At 37.3% G+C, this 27,503-nt stretch overlaps 1 protein-coding gene across 1 annotated transcript; it reads left to right on the top strand.

Annotated features, from left to right (window-relative positions):
* bin (biniou) lies at positions 1–22,429 on the top strand. The gene is made up of 4 exons (XM_067787649.1): positions 1–1,840; positions 18,310–18,583; positions 18,661–19,069; positions 21,664–22,429. Exons 1-4 carry the CDS (start codon positions 756–758, stop codon positions 21,930–21,932), a joined length of 2,037 nt encoding a protein of 678 aa, XP_067643750.1. The 5' UTR covers positions 1–755; the 3' UTR covers positions 21,933–22,429.
* Positions 22,430–27,503: the final 5,074 nt, after the last annotated feature.

Raw genomic sequence — 27,503 nt, 5'->3', positions numbered from 1 at the left:
ACCTAATCAATTCAGCGCCTTACAAGCAGCAACTGGTGGTATTAAAGCAGCTATAAGCCCAAAGTTTTCGAGGTACCACACATCGATACTGCTGGGTATATTCTCAAAAACGTATCTATCTACACACATACACATATGTAAATAGCCTCGTAGAATAGTACCGTTTTATATTATGTATGGATTTTATGCTCTTGTTTGCAAGCCAAATGTAAACAAAAGGCTTCAAATGTGGGAGAAAATACGCCAACGTCATTGCAGCCAGCCTTAGCCGATGACGGCACCGCAGTTGCTAGCTACTGCCTGCTATAGCCGCCGCAATCCAGCACCACAGTGCGATATCATACGTACGAGTTATGCGAGTAAAGAAAGGATGTGTGCTGTCTGCGCAGAAGATCGCTAGCGCTACTGAAGCGTCTGGCGGCGTTGTAATTGGAGCGCAACTAGTGCAAAGATTTTTTTTTTGGTAAAGAGGAATTCTTCATTCCATATATTCAGTTGATCGAGAGTGGCGTAAGAGAAAAGTACAAAAATCGCGTAAAACCCAAACGATATTGGCGTGTACTACTTTCATTATTAGGGATGACGGTTTTTGGGTCGAATTAAAAGCGATAAAAAAATTCGACTAAAAAATTACAAAAAAAAAAAAAAAAAAACAATTAGTGAAGCAAAAAAAGTGGCAAGTAAAAGAAAAAATTAAAAAAAATTTGCAAACTCAAAATAATACGCGTGTGTAAAGAAACAAAAATAAATCAAAAATGATCAAAAGCGAAGAAGTAATGGATACAAATGGGCATTCGGGCAATCACAATGGCCTACATCATAGCACGACGCATTTACCACATCACAGCAGCATTTATCGCAACATACCCTCGAACATTCTATCCACAACAAACTTTGCCCCCTTAACATATAGCAGCGATCATCAGACATCAATGTTGCGTATGCAACAGGAAACACCTGAAATACCAGATGAGAAACCCGATCTTAATTATTTAGATCGCAAATACTATGCAACCATGATGACTCAACCGTCGGTGTATGTCTCAGAAGCTGCCTCATATGGTCTTACATCATTACATACAATGTGTGCCACAACAAATCCAACAAATACAAATGATATTGGCATGCTAATATCAACATCGCCCAATTCAACACCACCCAATGAGGATGAGGATATGAAATCACCGTCGGCTGACGATCTACAACACTATGGATCAACACAACAACAAACAAATCGTGTAATCGCCTCTAAAATGGTAGACCTGAGACATCAATTGAATTCGCACTATACACCAACAATAAAATATTGTTCTAGTAATACAATTTTCAATACGTCCGAATATTTGCCTCACAATGAGTCGGAGCATCATCATCCGAATGCATCATCCACATCCACCACTTCAATGTCGGTAGCTGCGACTACCGTAAACTCATCGCAGTTATTGTCACAATCCTTGCAGCAACGTGTACAAAATGTCGGTATGCCTTTAGTCTCGAGTGCGTCGGGTGTTATAACTAGTTCGCACAGTGTTGCGGGTCAATTGTGTGCACCAAATGATACAATTTCCTATTCAAATAGTTCCTCACCGGCTAAGTCGGTGCATAGCAATCAAAGTGATGGCGGTATGCAAATAGCACCGCAACAACGAAATCATCAACATCAACAAACAAGTTCATCGCCATCGCAGGAGCTTACGCCTCCAGATACGACAAAGAAATCTGGTGCTAGACGTCCGGAAAAGCCTGCATTGAGTTACATTAATATGATTGCGATGGCGATAAAGGAATCACCGACGGGAAAATTGACGCTTAGCGAAATTTACAGTTTTCTTCAAAAGCGGTAAGTTCATTTGTCTATTTACGTCAGTTCGAACAGAGTGAGTTAGTTTTTGGCAAGTATTTGTCCGTGACGACTACTGAAACTTCATCTACGTACGCCAACAGTATGACGTATACTTCGTGAAATCTTCTAAGCACTTCATTGATGACCCAGCACAAGTGATAGCTAAAACCCCGCCTTGTGTCGTGCCCCTGCTCACTGATTTTGTCATACAGACCTCATCATCTTCATACATAGCATTAAGCCTATCCAGCTCATCAAAGTTCGATGAATTCAATGAAATTAAACCATCTACGATAACTCATTTCGGGACTTACTGTGCAGTGTAGTGTCTACCGACTTACCTTTGCCTGCACGTGCAGTGCTGATGTTAGTCTACTGCAGGCGTGTCAAAACGCCGTGCTTATAACTGCAACTGGATATATTCTTATGTTGCCGCAACAAAAAGAGCATACAAAGGCCCTCAGAGTCATACACAAAGAGTCGGCAAAGTCCTATACCAATAAAAGCCCGGCGGACCCCGTTCTCAATGTCAAGTTCCCGAAGCTCGCAGTTGTGAGAAGCAGTCTTCCCAGGAAAACGCGAGTTAGTCTGGCACAATTTGATTTGGATACTTTAATAAAACTTATACTTATCCAGATCAATATCACACCAACCATAATTTCAATTGTGATGTGGAACCAACGCTTCTCTTTGGTCCAACCCTGTTAAAAGTTGTAAGTTTCCTTGGACCTCCGTTAGAGGATATTGATGACAATTGCGAGTGATCGCACCTACATAAACAACAACAACAACATTCCAAACCGTCACAATGGATTCAAGGGGTTTATAAGAATTCAAAGCTTCATAGCTTCACAGCTTCCGCAACCCAATTGTCAACCTCACCTGCACTAGGGGAATCATGTTACAAATATGAATGTATCATGCACATATTTAGCAAGCAAGGCTCTGGCGTACCTAAGCTTTTCATGGAACTAGAGGGTGGGGGCTGGATTGCCTAGAAGGTTTAATGTGGTCATATTTAATCGTTTCCCGAGATGGGCCAGTTTTTTAAGGGGGCTTGTTACCGAACGTACCGCATCTATATCCAGCCAAGAACCATCAAAATGGATAACACTCCGCAAAACCTTCGGGATGTGTTTTTTTCGCTACAACAACAATCCTCAATCTTTTAACAGTGTCGGTGTAGATGTGTTATCAGCCACGATTGTGCTTCTCTTCTAATCATTCATATTTAGCAAGATTTTATTACTAAAGTTTGAGAATTTAATAATAATCTATATCTCCAGCGGGTTAGGGGGTTAGAATATACCCGCGGTAGGTATGCCTGTCGTAAGAGGCGACTAAAATACCAGATTTAAGGGGCTATGTAGGGCAACCCTTCAGGTTGCCAGCGCAATATATAGCTTATCCAACCCACATTGTCAACCTCATCATTAACAGCCGAGGCTCTGGCGACCCTGAACTTCTAATGGATCTAGGGGGTGGGAGGGTGGTATGGTCTAGAAGATCGCATGTGGTCATACTAAATCGTTCCCGAGATGGTCGGGCTTGGTACCGGAACGTACCGGATCTGCATCCGGCAACGGACCATCAACATCGATAACACTCCCCAAGGCCTTCGGGGAGTGTCCTTATCGCTACAACAACAACAACAACAACAACATAATAATAATAATAAGAATATCGGAACTAATTGTATCCGTCGAATATCGACTCATCATACTGCTATGCTCTTGCTAAATATCTTTTAAGCACACAGATTCCCTGAGCCTCATTGCGATGCTCGCTATAGGAACAGGTTTAAAATAGTATCTAAAGCCGTAGTGCGGTATGTGTGCCAAGCTCCAATGGTGTTGCATTTTCTTCGGGCTGGTAAAATTGCAGTTCTTTGGAAGAGCGTATCACCACACTATGGAACTACTTGTCAGCACAAGTCAAACCACCGCCTTATACAGCCAAACCCCCGTCTAGAGCTCAAGAGCCGATTTTATTATTATTATTATTATTATTATTCTTTATTCGGTCTATGATAACAATATCTTACAGACTAGAAATGTACAAGAAATTACTTACTGACTAAATTGGCTGGAATTGAGTACTAGGAATAAAATGACGTAATCTTATCGACGAAATGGGATCTCGGCATTGCGAAATCGAGATCAAGCGGTTTGTAAATATTGTTAATTTCAGTGACAGCCCTAGTAATGGGCGCGAGATAGTGGTAATTAGATTTAACTGTAGTAAGATGGAAAGGGTAGTGGGAACGTAGGATGCGATTTGGGACATTGAAGCAAAGTTGATCGAGCAGATTCACGCAATCAATTAAGCCATTAACAATGTCGAAAATGAACATTATCGAATGGATTGTGCGCCTACTAGAGAGAGATTTCAAGTTTATGAGCAAACACCGTGCAGTATAGGATGGAAAGGGATCGACGAAATGAAGTGGATAGAGAGCAAAGCGAGTAAAGCTACGCTGTCCGAATGAGAAATATATAATGGGTTCCAGATAATAGAAGCGTACTCCAACTTAAACCGGGCAAGACAAGTAAAAAGCGATTTTCTTGTATAGGAATCTTTAAAGTCTTTCGCATAACGCTTCAAAAAGCCCAAATTCGAAAAGGCCTTAGGGATAACTGTATTCACATGACTGACAAAGGTAAAACCAGAGTCAAATAGAACGCCTAGATCAGAAAATACCTCAACTGAGGACAATTGAGTGTTAAGATTCGAGTAAGTTGAATTTATACGATTACGCGTACGCGACAAGGTTAAGTGAAAACATTTTTTTATGTTAAGCAACAGCTTGTTTTGAGACTCCAATCAGTAAGATTGTTGAGTTCATTTTGAAGCCGAAGCGCGTCAGCCACGCAGGTAACTCTAGAATACAATTTCAAGTCATCAGCATAGAGAAGAAATTGCGAGTGATTAAAGCAGGACCGGATATCATTGATAAACAAAACAAAAAGAAGCGGGCCTAGAATACTACCCTGCGGTACTCCGGAGGTTACCACAAAAGAGTAAGACGCAGTACCATCGATTTCTACAAACGTTGTTCTGTTCGTGAGATAGGATCGCAACCACAGAAGAAAGACTGAATGGAAGCTCAAGCTTGTGTAATAAAATATCATGAGAGACTGTATCGAAGGCTTTAGAGAAATCGGTGTAAATGGTATCCACCTGAGATCCACTCTTAAAGGCCGACAAACAGTACTCTGAAAAAACAGCAAGATTGGTTACGGTGGAACGGCCACAGAAAAAACCATGTTGGTTGGGATCAATAATTTCTTTAACTGCGAAGAATAACTTATCTTTTACAACCTTATCAAAAAGTTTTGAGAAGGTGGTTAATTTTGAGATTTGACGGTAATTTCTGACATCATTCTTGTTACCAGATTTGTGGATGGGTGTAATAGAGCTCATCTTCCATTTGTCGATGAAAATACCGGAGGAAAGGTTAATTATCTGAGATAAAGGGACAGCTAGGGATGAGCAGTATTTCTTAAGGAAAAAAGAGTTGAGGCCATCGGAATCATTTTTATAAGACAGTTTTAAAGCAGAGATACCATTCTGTATATCCAAGCCAGTGATGCAAAGTGCTCCAAAATCAACGCAATGTGAACCAAGATAATCACCGTAATAATTATAAGTGCCAACGCCAGCATCATTTACAAAATTGGACATGAAAAAATCAGCGAAGAGAGTTACGCTGTCATGCAGAGAAGAGGAGGAAAGACCATCCAAAGTCATACAGCTAGGAATATTCGAGCATCCTTTCTTAGAACGGATGAAGTTCCAGAATGCTTTGGGATTGGACTTTAACTCATCCTCGTACCGAGATATATAATTGTTATAGAGAGTTTTATCAAGTTCATTGAATTCTTTACTAAGGCTGATATACTTTTCTCTGAAGCTAAAATCGTTTGTGGACATGAAAAGTGTATAATATTTATTTCGTTTGTTCTTCAGTCTTTTAAGCCTTCTCGTATACCAAGGTAACTTATGTATCCGAGGAGGGATCAGATTTAGGTTAGAGTTTAAGACCAAGTAAATTTGTTCAAGAAACATCTCATAGCACTCAGCAACATTACGCGAAAGAAAAATAGAGCTCCAATCAATGTCGTTCAAGATTGCATTTAAAGAACCGTAATCAGCATTTCTGAAGTTTAAAGACTGGAAATCGAATGTGTAGATTGTAGGAAATGTACAAAACTTGAGGGATAAAAAGAACGGCACATGGTGCATATCAGGTTTACAGATAGGGAAATTACACTCTTGTAACTGAAAGATCAAGTTCTCATCAATGAATAATATAATTAATTTGGGATATATTAATGCTGGAAAGACTATCTAGAGCATAGATCTCATGTGGAAGGCTAGCATTAGAGGCAGTTAAGACACCGTTCATAAGTAGGTCAGACCAAACGATCTTGTTTAAGTTAAAATCACCCAGTATGCAGAAGTGGTCATCTTCATGGTTTTCATAGATATGTAAAATGTTATTGATATGGAGTGTATATAAGTGTTCAGAACTGTTAGGCGGAATGTAAGATAAGCAGATAAACAAGCTACCAAAGGTGCCGAAGATGCGGACACACAGTTGATCTAAAAGCTAACATCGCTTTGCATTCATATAAATCTATTTAGCTTATTCCTCGATGAAATCTTTCAAGCTCAGTTGGCAATCGATTGTTAATCACTATATGTATTGCGAAGTCATAGAGTTAGTTGCTAACCGTTTAGCCTTGGCATTAAAAAAGTAAGTAAGTGGCTTGTACTTCTACTTATACGGATTAAGCCTTATTCCACATCCCTAATCGCACATATTTTCTATGAGTTTACTCGTCACGAAAAGTAAGGAATCCGAGATCAATATCAGCGCATCGCCAGTGTAAATTGTTTCTGTAAAAGAGACTTTTGCACTGTTCGCCCACTTCATATATGTAGATCGTTATCTGTGGCCCAGAAAAGGGGAGACGTTTTTTATGGCTCAGGCAATTTTCTCTTCGGGTAATATCTTGCAAATTTACATGGTGCGGAGTTCAAGTTCTAACTACTCGATAAGATAGTGAAATGCAACTGTATTCCTAATATAGAGATATGACGTCTTCCACTTCTTACTGTCAATTTCATGCTTAGGGCTAGTATGCGATTGACTCAGTAAACTAGTAAGAATTATTTTTACCGCTACACGAACGAGACCACGTTTCTTTTTACTTGAGTTCATAGCTAGTCTGCAAGATTCATCAAATGGCTAGTCACGGCGAATTCAGTACCAGGTAGGGCCATGCGCAAGGGGGGAGGGGGGGGGGGGCTTATGGGCTTACAACGACTGAATTTTTGTCATGAAAAGTGGTAGATGGAAGAGTGCATTTGTTGACTGATAACCAATAAATATGGTAAATGTTTCTCTTCACTCCCGTTTCTATTAATTTTTATCGCAAAACTAGTCTTGACAATAACGGATGCTTACTATGAGCTTCCATATGTTCAGCTCATTCAGTTTCACCTAAATTGAACTAGTACTTCTCCTTGTCCTCGTTCTTCGCAAGACTTCCTTTTTTCTAGTCTTTATCTGACCAATTGTAGGCATAAAATGCGGCACGTTTATGAGGCCCAACTATATCCAAATCATCAAAATGGAAAGTCGCTTTGCCTGAAGCGTCGTTTGCTCTCGAATGGCTTGGAAAGGTCCGGCCCAATCCTAATAAGCTTTACAGGCAACTGAAATTCAGTCATAACGCATAAACGTATCCAAGCAAAACAACTCTACGCGCTGTCTAAATCTTTTTTAAATGCGGCAGAAAGATGATGTGTGTCGATTCTCTATCGTAAGTCCTCTCAAGGCCTTGCCGCGTGGTGACTATCGGCTTGGTAGTAGATTTACCAGGTTCGATTTCAGTGGCTCGTATTTTTAAAACTTTTATATAATGTCCGTTTAATGACTTGGAATGGATCTTTGAGTAACTTCCTCTAGGGCTTTAGGCTTTGAATCTTTGAATATACTTCAAAACCTGAGGACAATACAATATGAGGGGAAGATAATTGTTGCGAGATGGCGTAGTGATCGTGATATTTTAAAAACTCGTCCGAATTTGGAAATTGTTTGGGGTCGAGATTTAAATAACTAACCAGTGAGCTGAGGATTTGAAACTTTGAACATGTCTTAAAGTTATATTAAAATTAAATATTCGATTTTTAAGTAACTTCTCATTGAGCACGGATTTAGATATTTGGGAAAATCGTATGGATCGGAAGGAATCCTACGATAAATTTTCAAAATACTTCCCATTGAGCTACAAATCGAATATCTCATACTAAGTTGGGAACTTGATGGCAATGCTTTGAATAAGGGTAAAACCCCGATAGGTCGCAGCCGGGGCGAGATATCGGGAAATTTCGTACCAAACGGCGAAATCTTGCGATCAAGTTTCAATAAATTTCCATTGAGCTACAAACATGACACCTCACACATAGTTCAAAAGGCCGATACAATGTCGCAAGAGGAGAAAAAATCTGCTCAGTGGTGCACGGGTAGAGATAATAACCAAGTTCAAAAGAGAACTGAAATTTTTCCATCGATTCCTTAAAAGTTGCAGGCATTGAATTTTAAACCTATTTCAGAGGCCAAAGAGAGTGAATTACCTATAGGAAAAAGTTCCTCTAAGGGAAATCTATCCATCAATTTTCAAGTTACTTACCAAAAAGACTTCCTTTCTTTCCTTTCCTTTTCTTAAATGGATCAAAACGCAAAAAAAAGGTGTCCTCAAACACAGATGTAATGTTCATGAATTCTGATTTTGAACTTTTAACAATACACACACAGAAATTTTGGTATCGAAACCTTACAACACTACCTGTTCTATAAAAAAACCAAAATGGTGTGAATTTCATCAGCAAAAGTGCTGAAAAAACTACACTAAATAGTTTAAAGAATGTTTTGGGAGAAATCGAAAGGAGATTGGAGCTGCATATGTTTCATCAAACAGGAAAGGCATGGACTGAAACGCGGATCTACAAAATTTCTAAGATCATGCGCGCAAATTCTATGACGTTAGACCCACAAAGTTGCTCATATTTCTAAAGAGAGAAAACTTAAGGCTCACGAAGTACTTACTAACTGGACACTGACTTCTGGCGTCATATGCTTAAAATTAGGCCTCGTTATTAACATCAGAGGTAGAAGATGCGAGTTGCAGGAAGAAACGGTTGAGTACATTCTGTTGTTGTTGTTGTTGTTGTTGTTGTTGTTGTAGCGATAAGGACACTCCTCGAAGGTCTTGGGTTGATGGCTCTTTGCCGGATGCAGATCCAGTACGTTCCGGTAACAAGCAACATCAAGGTACTAGCCCGACCATCTCGGGTACGATTAATTATGACCACATGAATCCTTCCAAGCCATCCCGTCCTCTCACCCCGTATATCCGTAAGGAATTTGGGGTCGCCAGAGCCTCGTCGGTTGGAGAAACAGGAATCGCTACGGGTATGTGAGGTTGACAATTGGGTTAGAGAAGCCCTTTAATGGGTTGCGCTACACAACCCCTTGAATCAATTTGGTATTATAGTCGCCACTTACGACAGGCATACCTTCCGCGGGTATATACTAAGCCCCCTAACTCGATGGGGTGTATCCGTGTCCTGCGCTTCCGACGTCAAAGCTTCATTAACTAGGGGCGGAAGAGTTGTCTGATTACGAAGCAACAATTAAGCTAGGTCCTATAAAACATCTATTTTTTGCCAAGAGGACGGATTTATTCTATAACATAAGTTCTGGTACCTAATTGTGGTTATTACATTTGGTGGTCAAACAAATTCTGGTAACACTATGGACTTTAGGGTTATGATTTTTTTTAGATTTAAAACGCTGTAGTGGCACACGATGAACTTTTGTATAAAAATCATGAAAATAACAATAATTTCAATAAATTCTAAAAAACGTTACGCGCACATCGAAATTTGTATCAGTATGAGGAAAATTTGCATATAATTTATTCTGTACTGCATATGGTTTACAATATTCAACTTTTTGTTACTTAAAATTTTTAAATTACTGTTTATGAACTTGTAATTGAGATATTTATCCGTTTTGCAAGTGCTGTGAGTCTCTTCCATCAGTTTTACAGCTCGTTCAGCCACCATATTTGAACGAGGAACATCGAGAAGGTTCCGCTTTCCAATGAGTAGTAAAAGACTTCAAAGCCTTATCACATATCAGTTTAGCGACAGCAGCATGTAATTCGTCGTATATTTCCTCTGAATAATGCTGATTTGAAAACCATGCCTTTGCCCATGCATTTGCTATAAAGTCACAGATAACTTTGAGCTGATCTCTCCACTTGGGAATGAGAAAATAAGCAATCAATGCAAATATTGCTCGTGAATTCCACCTAGCACTATGAAGGGACGGTAGCTTTCGCATTTTGAGTAAAGGTCATTTTTTTTTTTCTTCTCGTAGTAATTATACCCCTCACAGAGGTCGAAAAGAAACTTAAAATCATCTCTCCATCCCGGGTTTTTAACTGATAATGTAACTTTTATAAAAATAAAAAAATTTAAGGCGCGATAACCTCCGAAGAGATCTAAGGCCGAGCTTCTCTTGCAATTTGCGTCGTGCTCCTCTTGATTTTCCCTACAAATTGGCCGCACGGGACCTACATGTTTTATGCCGACTCCGAACGGCATCTGCAAGGCAGATGAGTTTTCACTGAGAGCTTTTCATGGCAGAAATACACCCGGAGCGCTTGCCAAACACTGCCGAGGGGCGACCCCGCTTAGAAAAATTTTTTTCTAATTGAAAAACCTTATTTCTAAAATTTTGATGTTGCTTTGCCCGGGGTGTGAACCCAGGGCATACGGTGTGGTAGGCGGAGCACGCTACCATCACACCACGGTGGCCACTTTTATACCCACATAGTTATTTTGAATGTTATCATATTCTGCCAACACGTCTTCAACGAATTGATAATTGATGCTGGGTGACACCGATGTTGTTGGAAACAAAAAATCCATTAAGTGACGCAAAACAAGGTCGAGAATGTGATGTTGACAGCCTATGAACTGAGGTGCCTCTAGCCCGATTTTTCGGAACGCTGTTTGGAGTTTGAAAACGACCCCATTCTTGCTTCCGGTATTTACTGCAGTTTTGTCAAATATAATCATTTTCATATTTCTCCATGCATTATACTCATCCAACAAGGAACGCAAAGGAATAAAGATGTCCTTAGCTGATCCGCTGTTGCAAGGCAAAACTCCAAACTGTATAGTTCTTTTAGAAATTTTGAGACAAACCACCTGATATTCTTTATTTTTTATTCTTTTTCCATCAAAGTTCAGACAAAATTCCTCTTCAGAGAGAATCTCTTTAATCCGGAATTTTACATTTTCTTTTTACATTTTCCTTGATCACTCGACGCCAAATATCCGATTGCGACGGTTTTGGAACTTTTATTTCGTCTGTAGCTAATTTTTGAAGAACTGTTGCCACTTTTCTTGTTGACACATGCAATTCTGATACTACCTTCGCTGCAGATTTTGTTGGTTCATACTTCCGTTTTATGGGGACGCACTCTTCCACATCGTTCCAATCGGTACTGTTAATATCTTATTCAGAACTATCATGGTCGGTTGTAAAATACAGTACTTGGTTTGTTGACTTATCGGATTTCCTAATTCGTTTAGATGGATGAATTGTTTTCTTTGAAGCCTCTTTCTCAGTTGTGTAACCTACTCGGCCGAATGATTCGATTTGTTTTTGATAAAGCTCTTTGTCTTCCCTGCACAGCCAATTTTCGGTCACTTTCGTAATATCAAAAAAATTTTTCAAGTTTTTCTCAAATTTTTCGCGATTTCGATTTCTATGAGCTTCAAACGATTTTATTAACTTGCCAACCTTAGTATAAACCTGTGGGCCTTGAGAGAGAAGGGAAATTGAGCTTCTGCTAGAGCTTCAACAATTCTTTTGCTATTTTTATTACTCGATTTTCTCGACGCTTTTCTTCATTGAACAAGCCTAAAAATCTACCTACGATATGACTTCTTAAAGGCATTTTACACATAACCCCATCCAAATCTTTTTTGACTTCAGGTATCATGGGACGGCCACTAATGAGTTTGGCTGTTTATTTTTGAACATGTTTTAAATCTAAAAATATAAAAAATATGATGATAAATGTATTTTAAGAATTTTGTAAAAAAGGAATTTTTAAGAAATTTTCGTAAAAAGGCATACTTTAGGTGCAGAAATCTATTATTTCAGAATGTTTTTACTAAGAACTTTTTTTCTATGTTATTACAGTAAAACATATGTTTGCCTTTAAGCTGATTCGCATCGTTTTTAGTATAAAAATTGTAGACAAGGAGCTCTTTCGGTAGATTGTTATACTAGATACTGGGTATTGCCATGCAGCCGTCTCGTAAAAGTAACGTTTTTTCACAATCTAACAAACATTTTACCAATAATGTAATAATTAGACAAAAGTTCATCGCATGCCACCACAGCACTTTGGAAATTCAGAAAAAGGTGCCAAAAATCATAACCCTAATGGACACATTCAGTCTATTTGCGGTCTTTATTGACCGGCCAGTTCAATCTTAACTAACCAACACTAATAAATAGTTTCGATATTACTCCGAAGAGTGTTAATACTACACTTGATATACATATTCTAAGCCCCCTAATCCGCTGACGAGCAAAATTTATCAACTTCATGTTTGTGTTTATGACCATATTTTCCGCTTTGTATTGATAAATTTATAAAAAGGAAGTGTTTAACATTTTTATAACATTCAAGAAAATTAAATGGTATATTACTTTTCTCACGAATATCAAAATTGTAAGTCCGTAAAGCAAAATAGATAGACGCACGAATAAGTAAACCGAAATGATCAGGATGAAGAGCTGAGCTGATTTAGCCATGTCGGTCTGTCTGTTTGTATGCAAACTAGTCCCTCAATTTTTGAGATATCTTGATAAAATTTCGTGTGCGGGTATATTTAGGTGTCGGATTAGGTATTTGTCGGAATCTGCCGGGTCGGACCACTATAGCCGATTTTTTACAAACGAGGATTTTTGTCATATCTTCCTCAATTTATCAGATTGAAGAAGCAATTTTTGCTCTTTGCTTTAAACCATTTGCCCTGGGATCCATCAAGGAACCTACCGCGCTATTGCATCCGGTTAAAACTTTTACAGCTGCCTTCACTACAGAGCCGTAGGGAGATACTTGGCGTTTTATTTATAGTAAAACTATTAAGGGGGATGATAAACAGTCCATTTCTGCTTGGCGAGGTGATGTTTAATGTAACTTTTAGGCCCTCTCGGTATTTCCAACCGCTATATTTAAATACATGTAGATCGAATTTTCAAATGCATGAACCTCTTCTTTGTCTGTGTCAAGATTTCAATAATCACTGCAATAATATTGATACTTGCGATACACTTTACAGTATAAAAAATATATACTCACCGCCTTGAACTCATAACTGTTTCAAAATCACATGTTAAACTAAATCTGTTACCTGCTCCAGTTACTTTGGGCGGGTGGCTTGGAATCACGTCCTTTCCAACCTCCCACACATCGCAGCCTTACTCATTGTGTGTTAAATATACATCAGCTGCTCGAAACCAGTCCATTCCGACAGCACTGATAATCAATTCCGTTGCTCGGCATCACAGTCCATCCCGACAACTGATTCAATAATATATGTATATACATATTTTATAATATAATTTTGCTCACTATGTATGCTTGTTAATTTTACACTGTAATCCGCATTTATATTTATTCATTCATTCATATTTAGTCTGATTAATAGTAAAATTTGTAGACTAGCAAATAAATAAATAAATAAGATTCAAACTTCACCATATGTGACCTGGAATCATGAAAGGCACCTATTGCGCGAAAACAAGTTTTCGAGAAAAACGAGTTTAAAGTTTTTGTTTAGCTTGACTCTCTGTAGCGGCCGGCCGTTTTGAACGAATTTTGTAATTAAAATTTAAGTAACTTCCCGATAAGCCACGAGCTTGAAACTTGGAATATAGTTGAGAACTCGATGACAATGCAATAATAAGAAAAAAAATCTGCGATAGGTGGGAGATGGATCGAAATAATTCAAAAAATCCTATTTGTGGTCCGATTTGGCTTAAAATGCGATTTGTGAAAAACTAAGAAAGATAGAAAACTGCGGTTTGTTTCATTGAAAAGAGCGTTAAATTTCCTATAAAAATCACTCAAAAAGTGAGCAACGGTATTTTCGCACAATAGGTCCCTTTCATGATTCCAGGTCACATATGCTTTCGTATATTGCACATATTGTTGTCTGAAAAAATGGATGAGATCGGTCGTATATATAGCATATATCCCCAATAACGGATTGTTAAGATAAATAGCTTTTCGTAATTACTGCCCCATTTTAACAGCTACAGGCTTCAAATTTCACCGAATGCTTACGTATATTCATTGTTGTGTGAAAAAATTGTATAAATCGGTGATATGTATAGTATATTTCCCATACAGCCGATTATTCAGATAAGAAACTTTTCGCAATTTCTCAACCATTTTAACAGCTAGAAGCTTCAAATACTGTTATCTGAAAAAAGCATAGAAATCTTTGGTATATATATTATATACCCCATATAAAATGTCACGGCTAGAAGCTTCAAATTTCATCCAATACTTACATTTACGTATTGTTGAGAAAGTGATTCATGGTCATAGCTATTTCATGCAGTCCACAAAAAAGTGAAACTTTGCATCCTCACACACTGTACCTACCTATTTTATTTTAATTTTATATATTATTATTCAGTACCATTCATGAAAGGCTGTGCCGAAGACAGTCCCGTCCTTACTTATTTTATCTTGCTTTTATTATAACTTATTTGCAAAAGCTCAAAACCCTTAAATGAAATTTAAGTTAAACTGCGTTTGTTTTCACAAGAACTTGAGTTCGTCCGAATTTGAAGCCTTTCAATTAACTTTTTTCTTATTCTTTTCGTAATGCGTTTGGTTGACACTTATGTAAGTATTTACCCAAGCGCTTGTGTGGTCGGGTTCACATACCCACTTGAGTACCAATTATATCCATATAATATTCATCGATAAACGTACATAAGTTCATACAAAATTTTCCTCTAAGGGTAATAATAATTTCTCAAATTGCTGAAATTAAAGTGAATCCAGTCCAACGTATTCCTTTTCGTTGTTCATTCGTGCCATTGCGTGAGCTTTCTGTATGATTCCGGCCGTCCCTTATAGTGTCAGTTGATGTGTTTATTTATTTTAATAAAATTCATAATTTGAACAAAAACAATAACTTTAAGTTTATCTAAATTTGCTGCTTGCCACTTATCTATGTACAAGGTACCATACTTGTTGTTGCTGTTATTGCTTATGTTTAAAAGTAAACATTTGGGGTACTTGTCACAGGCGCTGTAGGTGACACTTTGCCCCGAATTCACGTACTTTTGTCTCACCACTTTTAGTATATTTATTTATTTTGCATATTCGTCGACAGATTTTAATAAATGAGTTTGCAAAATTTCTTTTTGTTATTTAAAGCCGAAGCGCTAATCGCTGATGAATTCTTCGAAAAATCAAAATCACAAAATGAAGAGACGCATCCATAATCATATTTTAAATAATGAGTTAGCGAATTTTAAACTTCAGCATGAATTCTTCAACGGCTCGGCTTTTAATTTTCTTCCTATAAATGCAAGGGGTGCCACGCCTATTTCGCAAAATGTTTCTAAATTTATATATCATGTCATAGAGTGAACGCATATATCAACTCTTTGGTATTGAGTTATCGCTATTTTCCAATTTTCGATATCGAAAAAGTGGGCGTGGTTATGGCTCGATGTCGTTCAATTTAAATACCAATCTATTCTGGTTCCAAATCAGCCCCTATACCAAATTTTGTAAATATGTTGTTGTTGTTGTTGTTATCAATGTTGATGGTCCTTTGCCGAATATAGTTCCAGTACGTTCCGATAACAAGCACCATTAAGGTACTAGCCCGACCATCTCGGCGACGATTTAATATGACCACATTGAACCTTCTAAGTCATATCATATCATATTTTTACTCAAGTAATCGTGTTAACGGGCGTGTTATGAATCTGTTAGCAGTTTGTTATCGAAAAGTTATCGACTTGTTATCAAAAATTTCGAATCGAAGTGTCACCTATTTGATAATAATTCGATTTCGATAATAAGCCGATGAATAAACAAAATAACGTGTCTGTATCGGCTGTTACCGATAAGAATCCGACGAACCTCTTCTTTAAAACTCCGAAATTAATTGTTTCTGGCAAGGTCACTTCTGCTGTGGTGTAACTTTTGCCCGTGAGCGAGCTCAAGTTAACTAAAAACATTAGTTTTCTAGATGTACTCCAGCATGTTTACACGTCAAGCTTTACAAGTACTTCGGATTCCGATTTCGGGTCCACATCTTTGCAATCAGAGTTATAACGAAAGTAGATTATTAGAAAGAGTCTTTCATATTTCTAACACGCCTTAAGGCCGTTAAATCGCAGGCACATGAAATGTTCTATCTTGCTCCTACGCATTTCGGAACTGTTTGCAACCATCTTCAGGGATTCGAAAACATAAATATCACGAATATTCTCAAAACCATAAGACTATAGTATTTAGCGCGATTGCCCTTTTTTATTTCCTTGATACCTATATTTGATATTTTAAGTTAAGTTAATTACAAAAACAGATATCGCTCCTTTAGGAGCATAGGGCAAAAACGAGTTCTATCCACCGAGTTCTGTTATGGGCTAGTCTTTTGACCTCTCTCCATGACCCTTCCGACCGACATTCGGCGTTAACAGTTCTAATCCATGTCGTTCGGGGTCGTCCCCTCCGCCGAGTTCGTTGTGGGTTCCAGTTAAGCGCCCTTTTTGCTATACATGATTCGCTTTTTCTTAATATATGGCCGATCCATTGCAGTTTTCTTCTCTTTATGGTTTTTTGAATCAGCTCAGTGTTCAACAATCTTAAAACATCTTCATTTGAAATATTGTTGGGCCATTGTCCTTTGGGTCTTATAAAAAAGTCGTTTCGATTTATTAAAATTCAATGTTCCGAAATATGCCAAAGAGAGTCTTGAAACTATTTTGAAAATCATCCCGAATCGGGTCTGAAATTGTACCGAAATAATTTCGAAAACTATACGCAGATAATCCCAAAATGGTCAGGAAAGAGTTTCAAAATAATTTCGGGCAGAGTCCGCAAAACGACGCCAAATATTATTACAAACACAAAGAAGAAACAGTGGGGAAAAGATGCCGAATGTTATACGCAAACGGTCCCGAAGTTGTCCTGAAAGAATATTGGAATAGCCTCGGAAGGATCCCGTATTAGTTCTGAAACAATCTAGAAATAGTCCCGATATAAGTTCTAGCACATTCTAGAAATGATACCATATAGTCCCGAAGTGATCCCGGAATGGTCCCAAAATTATGCAACGATATGTTTTCAAAAAAAATCTGAAAACTATCCCAAATAGGCCAAAATTACCCCGAAGTTGTGCCGTAGTGATACAGAAATATCCCCAAAAACTACACTGCTCGCCTACTGCTATTTATCAGACCTCAAAATACTTCGTTTTCGTACTTAAAAATGATGTATAACTAAATTAGTTGGGCTTCCGATACCCATAAGTCGCTTCGAAAATCAATGACTTTAAAGAATTCATGAGAGGCCGCTACTTTTTCGGGTTTCAAAACAAACAAAAAACCTACGTTTTAATACAATCAATCAGTTTTTTTAAATACGGCCCGATAAAAGATTTAATTTTTTTTTCAAAATGTTTAGAAAATTTCACAGATTGAGAATATTGTAACGAATTTTGAAAATTCCGCTTATTTCAAACCTTCTGCCAACGTTCGAATCGCTAAACTGTTGAATAAATCATATTCTGTGTTGCAAAATGGGCTTTATTTGACTACTTTGGGACTAGTACTATTATACTTCACAATTACGCTTCACTTCGCAACTGATAGCGTGTTTAAATCAAACTGATTACTGACCAGACAGCTTGCGCTGCTTTTATACTCTCCGTTGCTTCATTCGCATATTTCTACTAAAGTCTAGACGTTTCGCCATCTAGAACTGCTGTATCTCCTGCTTGGTAATTGAGATACATATATGTATGTGTATGTGTAAGTAACTAACTTCGGCTGATGACGACATGTGTGTGCGTGAGTTATTCTTCGTCACCTTTTATGTACCTACGTGTGTAAATGAACTAAATTCATGTATTCATGTACATGAGAGTGGCAGCTTGCTTTTTTGTTGTTGTGCCCTTATTTACTAACAGCTTAGTGATGCTATAATTTGCCACAGTATGTTAAAAGAGCTTGCAGCGACAGAATCTTCCATTTAAATTGAGTTGAGGCACAAAGTCTTTTCCTTTCTAAGAATTGTTTTCTACATATCTTACTTTGTTTTTAGATTCGAATTTTTTCGCGGTCCGTATGTAGGTTGGAAGAATTCAGTGCGTCACAATCTCAGCCTAAATGAGTGCTTCAAGAAACTGCCGAAAGGCATGAGTGTGGGAAAGCCTGGCAAAGGCAATTACTGGACCATCGAACAGAACTCCGCCTATATGTTTGAAGATGAGGCCAGCTTAAGAAGACGACCGCGCGGCTATCGCTCAAAGCTTAAAGTAAAATCTTATCCCAGCACAAATGGTTTCTATACAACTTCCTCCTATGATCCCAACATGGTAAACATAAAAAAACACTTAAATACGATTGAATGCATTTCAATTTATTTGATGTACCTTACTTCCTACATTTACAGGACAATGCCAACTTTTATGCGACACAACCATATGGTACATATGATTATGCCACCAGCAGTGCAGCTGCAGCATCCTTCACGGACGCATGGAATTCACACGCTGCTCATTCACCAGCGACATTACCGCAATACTCAAATATAGCGTCAGCGATGTTGCACAGCAACAATAACAACAGCGCTACACCACCACTCGCACATACACTGACCTCATCTGCGCTGGTAAGCGGGTCTGGTAGTCCCTCGCATACAACAGCGGCGGCGGCGGCGGCGCTTCAAAGCTCAAATCCCGGTTTAGATTACGCGAATATGGTGACTGCGAATTATCCATATGCAAGCGGGACTGGTGGAGGTGGTGGAGGTGGTAGTAGTGTTGGAGGTGGCCCAGGCGCCGCATACAGCCTTGATAATGGTGAGTTGATAATGGAGAGGGATGCGCGGGAATGGATGCGTAGGTGCATGTGTATCATTTGATGTGTAGTTGAAATTAAACATGTTTGTTGAGTGCTATTATAAGTGCCAACTTCGTGGCGATCGTGTCAATCAAATATCTTTATAATGTATCTTAAGCGCCAGCGATAATCCATAAAATTGTTACACAAGTGCCGCAATGACATGGAAGACGTAAGATTAATGTTGCACATTTTTATGAGCTTCATGCTCGAAGCGTAGTAAATACATGTGTTCATATACATACATACATATCCTCAATGTATGCGCATTAGGCTGGAGTAATTTGTTCGTAGTACTTAAGCTTTTCGAAAAAAATGTATCAAGTTCTACGCTTAATTCAGAAGAAATGAAAACCTGTACCCAAATTGCCTCGGTAAAAATTATGGGTTTCATGTATCCCCGTATTTGCTCTGTTAAGTCCCTCTTTGGAGCTCGTCCTCATTTCTACAGCTACGGAAGTCATTCGTTGGGACTCCCGTGCGTTCGCCGTGTACTCCTATCAGACAGTGTCCCGTTAATGGGTCTAATAACAGAAGACTGAGATTGAAAAGAAACCTAATTTGGTTCTCTGTTATGCGAGGCTAAGTGTGTCGAGGCACCTCTTAAAAGGGTTCCAATTATCAACAACACAGTTCACAAGTACACCACTGTGATTGGGAACCCACATAACCATTGTGGAGCACCTAGAGTATAGTTGGATTAGCGACTGTCTGCAATTTTTTGCTACCTTCAAAGAAGTGCACCTGGTTTGAAGAGCTTTGGTTGCTGCTTGACTGTGGGAGTAGATTGCAACGGACGTGCGATTCCTAGGTAGTACCTATTCATCGAGCATTCAGCTGTTGATTCTGCCTGAAAGACGTTGCAATGACTCGGTAGCCTAATACCTAAGGAGAGCAAAAGATCTTTTGAGTAGATACCACTGCCCACATTGTCATTAAGTTGGAAGCCATTCTTGAAGACTGCTTGGGTTTCTGGATAGGCAGAAGAGATATCATCCCGCTCGTGTTGCTCTGGTATTCTGAAAGAGAGATTGTTGTTTAGAGGAAGGTTCGATGTAGTATAATCTAGTCGACGAATGCTTTTCGGTATGGCTACCAGAATAGTGGTATGGACAAATCTGATTTCGCGTCAGGGTATGACTGCATTCAGTCTAACCGGAATAAAACTCATTTGGAGCTTACCATACAGGTCTATTTGGAGAAGAAATGAGCATAGCCTTTGGAGAATTTTTGGCTGCAGGAGGTAGTGTCCTTGCTATCAGCATTACGGCTGAGCGCTGCTCTTACACTTACAGGTAGGCGAGCACGCCACACCACCAGAGCCTGGCGGCCGATACCGAATGAATCTAGAAATAACTCCGAAAAAAAAACTAGAAACAATTCCGATAAAGTCCCGAAGTAGACTCGATATGAGTCCTCAAATATCAGAATAGCTCCCGAGGCAGTACTGCTGACGTCACTACCAATGTTAGGCTAGTTTGAACTGGCCGGTCACATAAACTGAATGTATCCATAGTGTTACCAGAATTCGTTTGACGACTAAACGAAGAAACCAATCAGATTCCAGAATTTGTGTTATAGAATAACTCCGTCCATTTTGGCAAAGACTAGAAGTTTTCTAGGACCTAGCTTAATTGTTTCTTCGAGATTTGGCAATTTTGCCGCCGCTTTATAGCTGGAGCCTTGACTGGCGAGCGCAGTACACGAACACAGAATGTGCTCAACCGTTTCTTCCTGCAACTCGCACATCACTACGAAAAAGTTCCAAATTTATTATAGAAATTCATTCCAAAAAGATCCCACAACAGTACAAAGTTATTTCGAAAAAATCCACAGATATCTTATAAGTCCTGGCATCATTCTGAAAAATCGTTAAGGAATCCCAAAAAAGGCCCACAAATGATACTCAAATGAAATATTCAAAAACTCATGAAGTCAAGAAAATGTTTCGCAAATAATCTTAAAATTATGCGAATCAATTTCAGAAATAAGACCCCGATATACTTTTAAAGCCACACAGATCCAAGCATGCCGGTGCATAGTACACTTCCGCAATTACAAAATACTTTGTACGATATGACCGATTCCGCTATGGTTGGCACATATTCGTGTGGATTGGATATAGCATACACTATAATTCCATCGTCTGCCCTGCATTCGCCCATCTATGCCCCACTTTACCAAATCGTCGTTACTCTACTAGAGCAGATCAGCGGGCAATCCATTAGTATCCGCGGTTTTGTAAAATTTTTGGACGACATTCCTGTTGGCTAGTACTACTAGTACTAGCCTAGTAGCTCAATCTTCTTCGCCCTCACGCCATTATATCTCCACCGTTTTCTATCGGAAAAGGCGTCCCACTGTTCTTTTCAACACATGTTAGCATTCACAAGCTCTTATCATTGCATCGAGGTCCGCAAGGTATGACTCAGGCACTTGGGACTATTTTTTTTTTTTTTTTGATCAGAATCAGAAAGAAGTTATTTTATTTGTGTTTATATGTACTTGTATATGACCATGTTCCTTTACATTGTATTCTCTTTTCCTCATTCAGGTTTGCGTTCAATGACACTCTCCCATATGCATCAACACCAACAACTACAACATCACTCTTCGATGACTCCACCACCCATATCCTCGAACTCCACAATGAGTAGTACTGCGCTTATAGATCGGAAGCCTGTATTTTTACCCTCAATTACACCTCCCTCGTCGGGTATAATGTCAACACCTTCATTACATCACCACCATTCAGTTGTCAACAACAATGGCGGCGGTGGTGGTGGTGTCAGTTACTATGAGCATATAAAGTTTACAAATTAATGGCTGATTTAAGAAATCAAATACATAAATATTTATGTATGTAAGTTTGGAATTAGATTAGAACTAGTGGCAGTACCAATGATAAGGCACCAAATAATCCGTAAAAGGATACAAAATAATTTTAAGTTTTAATTATAATTAGTTCTTTTATTCAGAGCTGGGCAAAAATGATTATATTTGTAATCGAGTACACATACTATTGTGATTATTTCAATCATAATTTCACGTTTTATTTAAATTACGATTGCTGTTATTGTAATCGTGGGTCGATCGATTAATGATAACTGTAGTCGTAATTTAAACAAGTACTTGAGATTAAGGTTGCTATAATCCCAATCATGTTGTACTCGTAAACGTTGTCGATAAGCTCAGCCTTTATTATATTTTTTTTATTTTTGTATACAAATTTTTAAAAGGAATTTTTAAATAGTTGTAGTAAAAAAAATAGTTTTACTTAAAACATATTTCAAATAAAATTGAAAACACTTATACAGTTATGGATGTGAAATACTTCGTAATCTTCCTAGTGTAAAGTGGGGTAGGTATGACTTTGGGGAACCGTTGACTTTGTTCCTTTCTATAACGTTAAAAAGAAAATGTAAAATATTTATATTGCGAATAGTAAATTATTAAATTTCACTCCACTTAATCATCAAGTTGGATAGTTATCCTTAAGATTTTAGAGTACCTATACGCTTTTCCCCCGCTTCACCGTTCTTGATGTAAACACATATTTGCTCACGGTATGGGGGAATCCGGCATGTAAGGGTAAAAATAAGCGTAAGCGTGAATGCACGCAAGTACTCGAAGAAATGTTCTGTTGGACATAAAGTGTTTAAAAACTCAAAGCACATAATTAAGTATTCTGGTTTAAGTTGAAATTTGTTTCTTTTTAGGATTTTGTTGGTTGTAACATCTTTGTATATAAAATGTTTCGATTTATGTTAAATAATATGAAATTAAATTAAATTAAGATAGCGTACAGCAAACTCGAATAAAATTAAACCAAATGAAATAAAATAAAATGAATTAAGTAAAAATAAAAATAAGTAAATATAAATAAAATAAAAATAAAATAAAACAAGATAAAATAAAATAAGATTTGATTAAATTAAATTAAATTAAATTAGATCAAATTAAGTTAAATTAAACTAAATTAAAAAAATTTTATTAAATTAAATCAAATTAAATTAAATTAAATTAAAAATAAATTAATAAAGTTAAATTAAATAAAACAAATTTAAAAAAGTAAAATAAAGTAAACTAAAATATAATAAAATAAAGTTAAATAAAATAGAATACAATAAAATAAAATAAAAGGATTTAAAATTAGATAAAAGGAAATGAAATAGAAAAATTAAAAAAAAATTTAATTAAAATAAAATAAAGTAAACTTAAAAAAGTAAAATAAGACAACGCAAAATAAAATAAAGTACAGTAAAATAAAATAAAATTAACTTAAATAAAAATAAAAATTAAAAATGCAAGGCGCGATAACCTCCGAAGAGATTTAAGGCCGAGCTTTTCTTTATTAAATGAAATTAAATTAAAATAAATTAAATCAAATCAAAATAAAATAAATCAAATTAAATTAAATTAGATAAGATTAAATTAAATAAACTTAAACCAAATTAAATTAAATTAAGTTAAATTAAATTAATAATAAATTAATAAAGTTAAATTAAATAAAACAAAATAAAAAAGTAAATAAAGTAAATTAAAATATAATAAAATAAAGTTAAATAAAATAGACTAAAATAAAATAAAATAAAATAGAATGAAATAAAAGAATGTAGAATTAGATAAAATGAAATAAAATAGAAAAATTAAATAAATTAAATTAAAATAAAATAAAGTATACTTACAAAAAAAAAATTAAATAAAACAACGTAAAATAAAGTACAGTAAGATAAAATAAAATTAACTTAAATAAAAATAAAAATGAAAAATGCAAGGCGCGATAACCTCCAAAGAGATTTAAGGCCGAGCTTCTCTTATTAAATTAAATTAAATTGAATTAAGTTAATTTAAATTAAATTAAATCCAATCGATTTTTAGTCGACGAGTTATCCGTTTGTTATGCTATCAATATGTTATCGAATCGTTATTAAAAGGGTATCAATATGTTTTTGAAAACTTATATATGTGTTATCGGAGTGTTAGAAATGTATTATTGGCGTGTTACGCCAATTGTACCGGAATGGGAAATATGGGAAATACTTCGTGATCGTTAAAAATTTTTAATTAACCCAGCTTATCGGTAAAAAAATGTACTACAAGCAATTTATCTCCATTTAATGTTGGAAAGAATGAAGCAACGATTTCGTTTTGGAACAGAACCACCATTAGAATCTTAGCATCTGGCTTAGTGGCTTAGTTCTAAGCTAAATATAAATAAGCATTCTTTTGGGGACCTATAAACGTGAAAACAACAGGTTGGAGAGGGTTTCATGGAAAAATTTTCTGGGGTATACAATCCAGGACGGATTAATAAAAACAACGGTCATGCAGTAGTGAAGAGTCTCTTGAGGCGCTACTTAGCACACACTTACTATCTGGAGATGAGGCCGAAGAGTCGTGTTTTAATGCATACGCACCAAATACGGAGCAAAGAGTACAAAGATTAGTGACAAATACCGAAATTGAATGCGCGATAAAAACTTTTGCCAAGTTCAAAACGCTGGATATAGATGGGGCATTCCCTGATATGTTACAGATGACATGATGGATGATGATGGAACGATTGTACAATGGCTTACAACAATCTTTGAGGGTTGCAAAACTGAACCTCATCCCGCACTTTTGAAGAACGGCTGTTGTTGTTGTTGTAGCGATAAAGACACTCTCAATTCCCCCAATGGCTAGATACGGCAATGCATAGGGTGGTCGTGAACATAAAGAGAGCGCTGGACAACCAGAAATATGTTCCAGGTGGTTTCCTAGACACTGCCAGGGTACATCCGGCCTTAAAAATTTAATCCTTTATGTTAAGCTGCAGAAAGATCACGATGCACTGGGGACTAAGCGAGGCCACAAAATCTGTACACTGAGGAACACCACTGGGTGAGGTATTATCACCAATGCTGTGGAGCTTATCATCAACCAATTGCCTGGGCGTTTCCACACGAACCATTCAAATACAAGGGGAAAGCAGATTACGTTTCAGTCATTAAAATTGCCAGATGTCTGCCAAGAATCAGCTCTCTGATCATTCACTTTGGGACAAAATATCTAGGAATTATAACTGCTAAATAGTTGATTGCCGTGGAAGCTCCATGTGGAAGAGAGGATAAATAATGCTTCCGCGGTATTGAGTGCATACAAAAGGATACTAGGAGGCATGTGGGGCCTATCGCCCGACTCCCTCGTTTGGTATTTAGGGCAATTGCCAAACCAAGTCCCTACCATTAAAAACTAGAGGAGGTATGCAGATTATTAGTGATGAGCATAACGGAAGCCTTAAAAACTACCCAAACAGCAGTATTATATACCATTCTGCACATCCTGCTTGCCGACCTAATGACCCAGAATATAACGTTAACACCTGCTTAAGGCATCAGGGCAGGTTGAGTGCCTGCCCTATAACCATATCAGTATTGCGTCATCCAATATAGGCTGAACAGACTTCATATTCCATGTAGGAGGGAGTTTCATATGATCAATCAAGCAGGAACGACGAAGCACGAGCTGCAAAATTTCTAAGATCTTGTGGAAATCCTACAATATTAAACTCACAAATTTTCTTCTACCTGTTCAGATGTAGGAAGTGAGGCTGCAGAAACGGTTGAGCACATTTTATGTTCATGTCCTGAGCTCGCAAGATGAAGGCTTGCATCGGCACCCGTTTTTGGAAGGGTGACCCCTCCTCTGAGTTGGGCGCGGCAGGTTGACGAAGTCTTAATTTGTGGTTGTTGTTGTAGTGATAAAGCCACTCCTCGAAGGCTTTGGGGGGGTGTTATCGATGTTGATATTCCTTTGCCAGCTATGAATTCGGTACGTTTTAGGTTTTGGCCCGACCATTTCAGGAACGGATAATATGACCATATTAAACATTCTAGGCCAACCCGCCCTCCCCACCCCCTACTTCCATGAGGAATTTGGGGTCTTTAGAGCCTCGCTTGCTAAATATGTGTATGACACATTCTTATTTGTAACAGGTGAAGTTTACAAATGGGTTACGGAAGCTAATCTCCTTTGGTCCGCTTAATTGGCGTCAGTTATCGCCAAACAGCCTTCTGCCAAAACCGCCTAGATAGTTTAAGCGACGATTAATGAAAATGAAACATTTCAATTTCTTAAACTCAACTCTTCCTTAATTATGGCTGGTAATGTCTGAAAGGGTTAATTACCTAGGGAATATACTTGGTAGAAAAGTGTTAATGTAGAGGACAGAGCGAACAATGCTCAGATTGCTTCTTAAGGAAAGAGGAAGAATTAGATTGCTAGTTCACTTACTATGAGTCTCAGTTAGGAAGTTTTCAATGCAAACATATTTCTGCAGGAAATTCTCGTAGAACGACCCCTACCATGGAACGACCCCATTTAAAAAAAAACTTTCCTTGGCTCGACTATTTATCCGGGTTTAAGAACACTTCCGCTAGTTACCGATAGATGACTCGCTTTTGCTAATATCGTAAAATTTTGTCTTACCGTTTTGTAATAGATTTTGTTAGATTCAAAGCGCTAAATTCACTTAATAGCGTGAGCTATTTGTCGACAGACACCGCCCTCGCGTAACATTTCCCTCGTATTTCTGTGACCTCAAGCGATAAAAGCCAAAGTTGAGTTTGGTTTATTGTTTTGGTCAAAAAATGGTTATCCAAGAGCCGTTTCTCCATCAGACCTGTTAAATAATGATTACTAATGTTAATGATTAGCCGTTCCATTGATTATTTTCTTTAAATGCCATTTAATGATTACTTGCCATTATTTTCTATTTGTAATGATTCCCTTTCAATTGATTAAAAAAATAATGAAAAAAAATCAAAAATAATCAAAAGTAATTGTTTTTTTTTTTTTTTTTTTTTTAATTAGTATACTCAGCGTGCTATACACACAGAGTATATTAATTTTGATTGGATAACGGTTGGTTGTACAGATATAAAGGAATCGAGATATATATAGACTTCCATATATCAAAATCATCAGTGTCGAAAAAAAATTCGATTGAGCCATGTCCGTCCGTTCGATAACACGATAACTTGAGTAAATTTTGATATATCTTCACCAAATTTAGTACACGAGCTTATCTGGGTACAGAATAGATTGGTATTGAAAATGAGCGAAATCGGATGATAACCACGCCCTCTTTTTATATATATAACATTTTGGAAAACACAAAAAACCTGATTATTTATAATTTTGAAATTCGACGTGGGGACTGCTATTGAGACTCTTGATAAAAATTGGAAAAAATATTTAAAAATGGGCATGGCACCGCCCACTTGTGATAAAATCAATTTTACAAATATTATTAATCATAAATCAAAAATCGTTTAACCTATCGTAACAAAATTCGGCAGAGAGGTTGCCTTTACTATAAGGAATGCTTTGAAGAAAAATTTACGAAAT

The sequence above is a fragment of the Eurosta solidaginis genome, chromosome 5 (genome assembly GCF_040869045.1).
Source record: "Eurosta solidaginis isolate ZX-2024a chromosome 5, ASM4086904v1, whole genome shotgun sequence".
NCBI lineage: Eukaryota > Metazoa > Arthropoda > Insecta > Diptera > Tephritidae > Eurosta > Eurosta solidaginis.
This window is presented reverse-complemented; position numbering and strand designations above follow the sequence as displayed.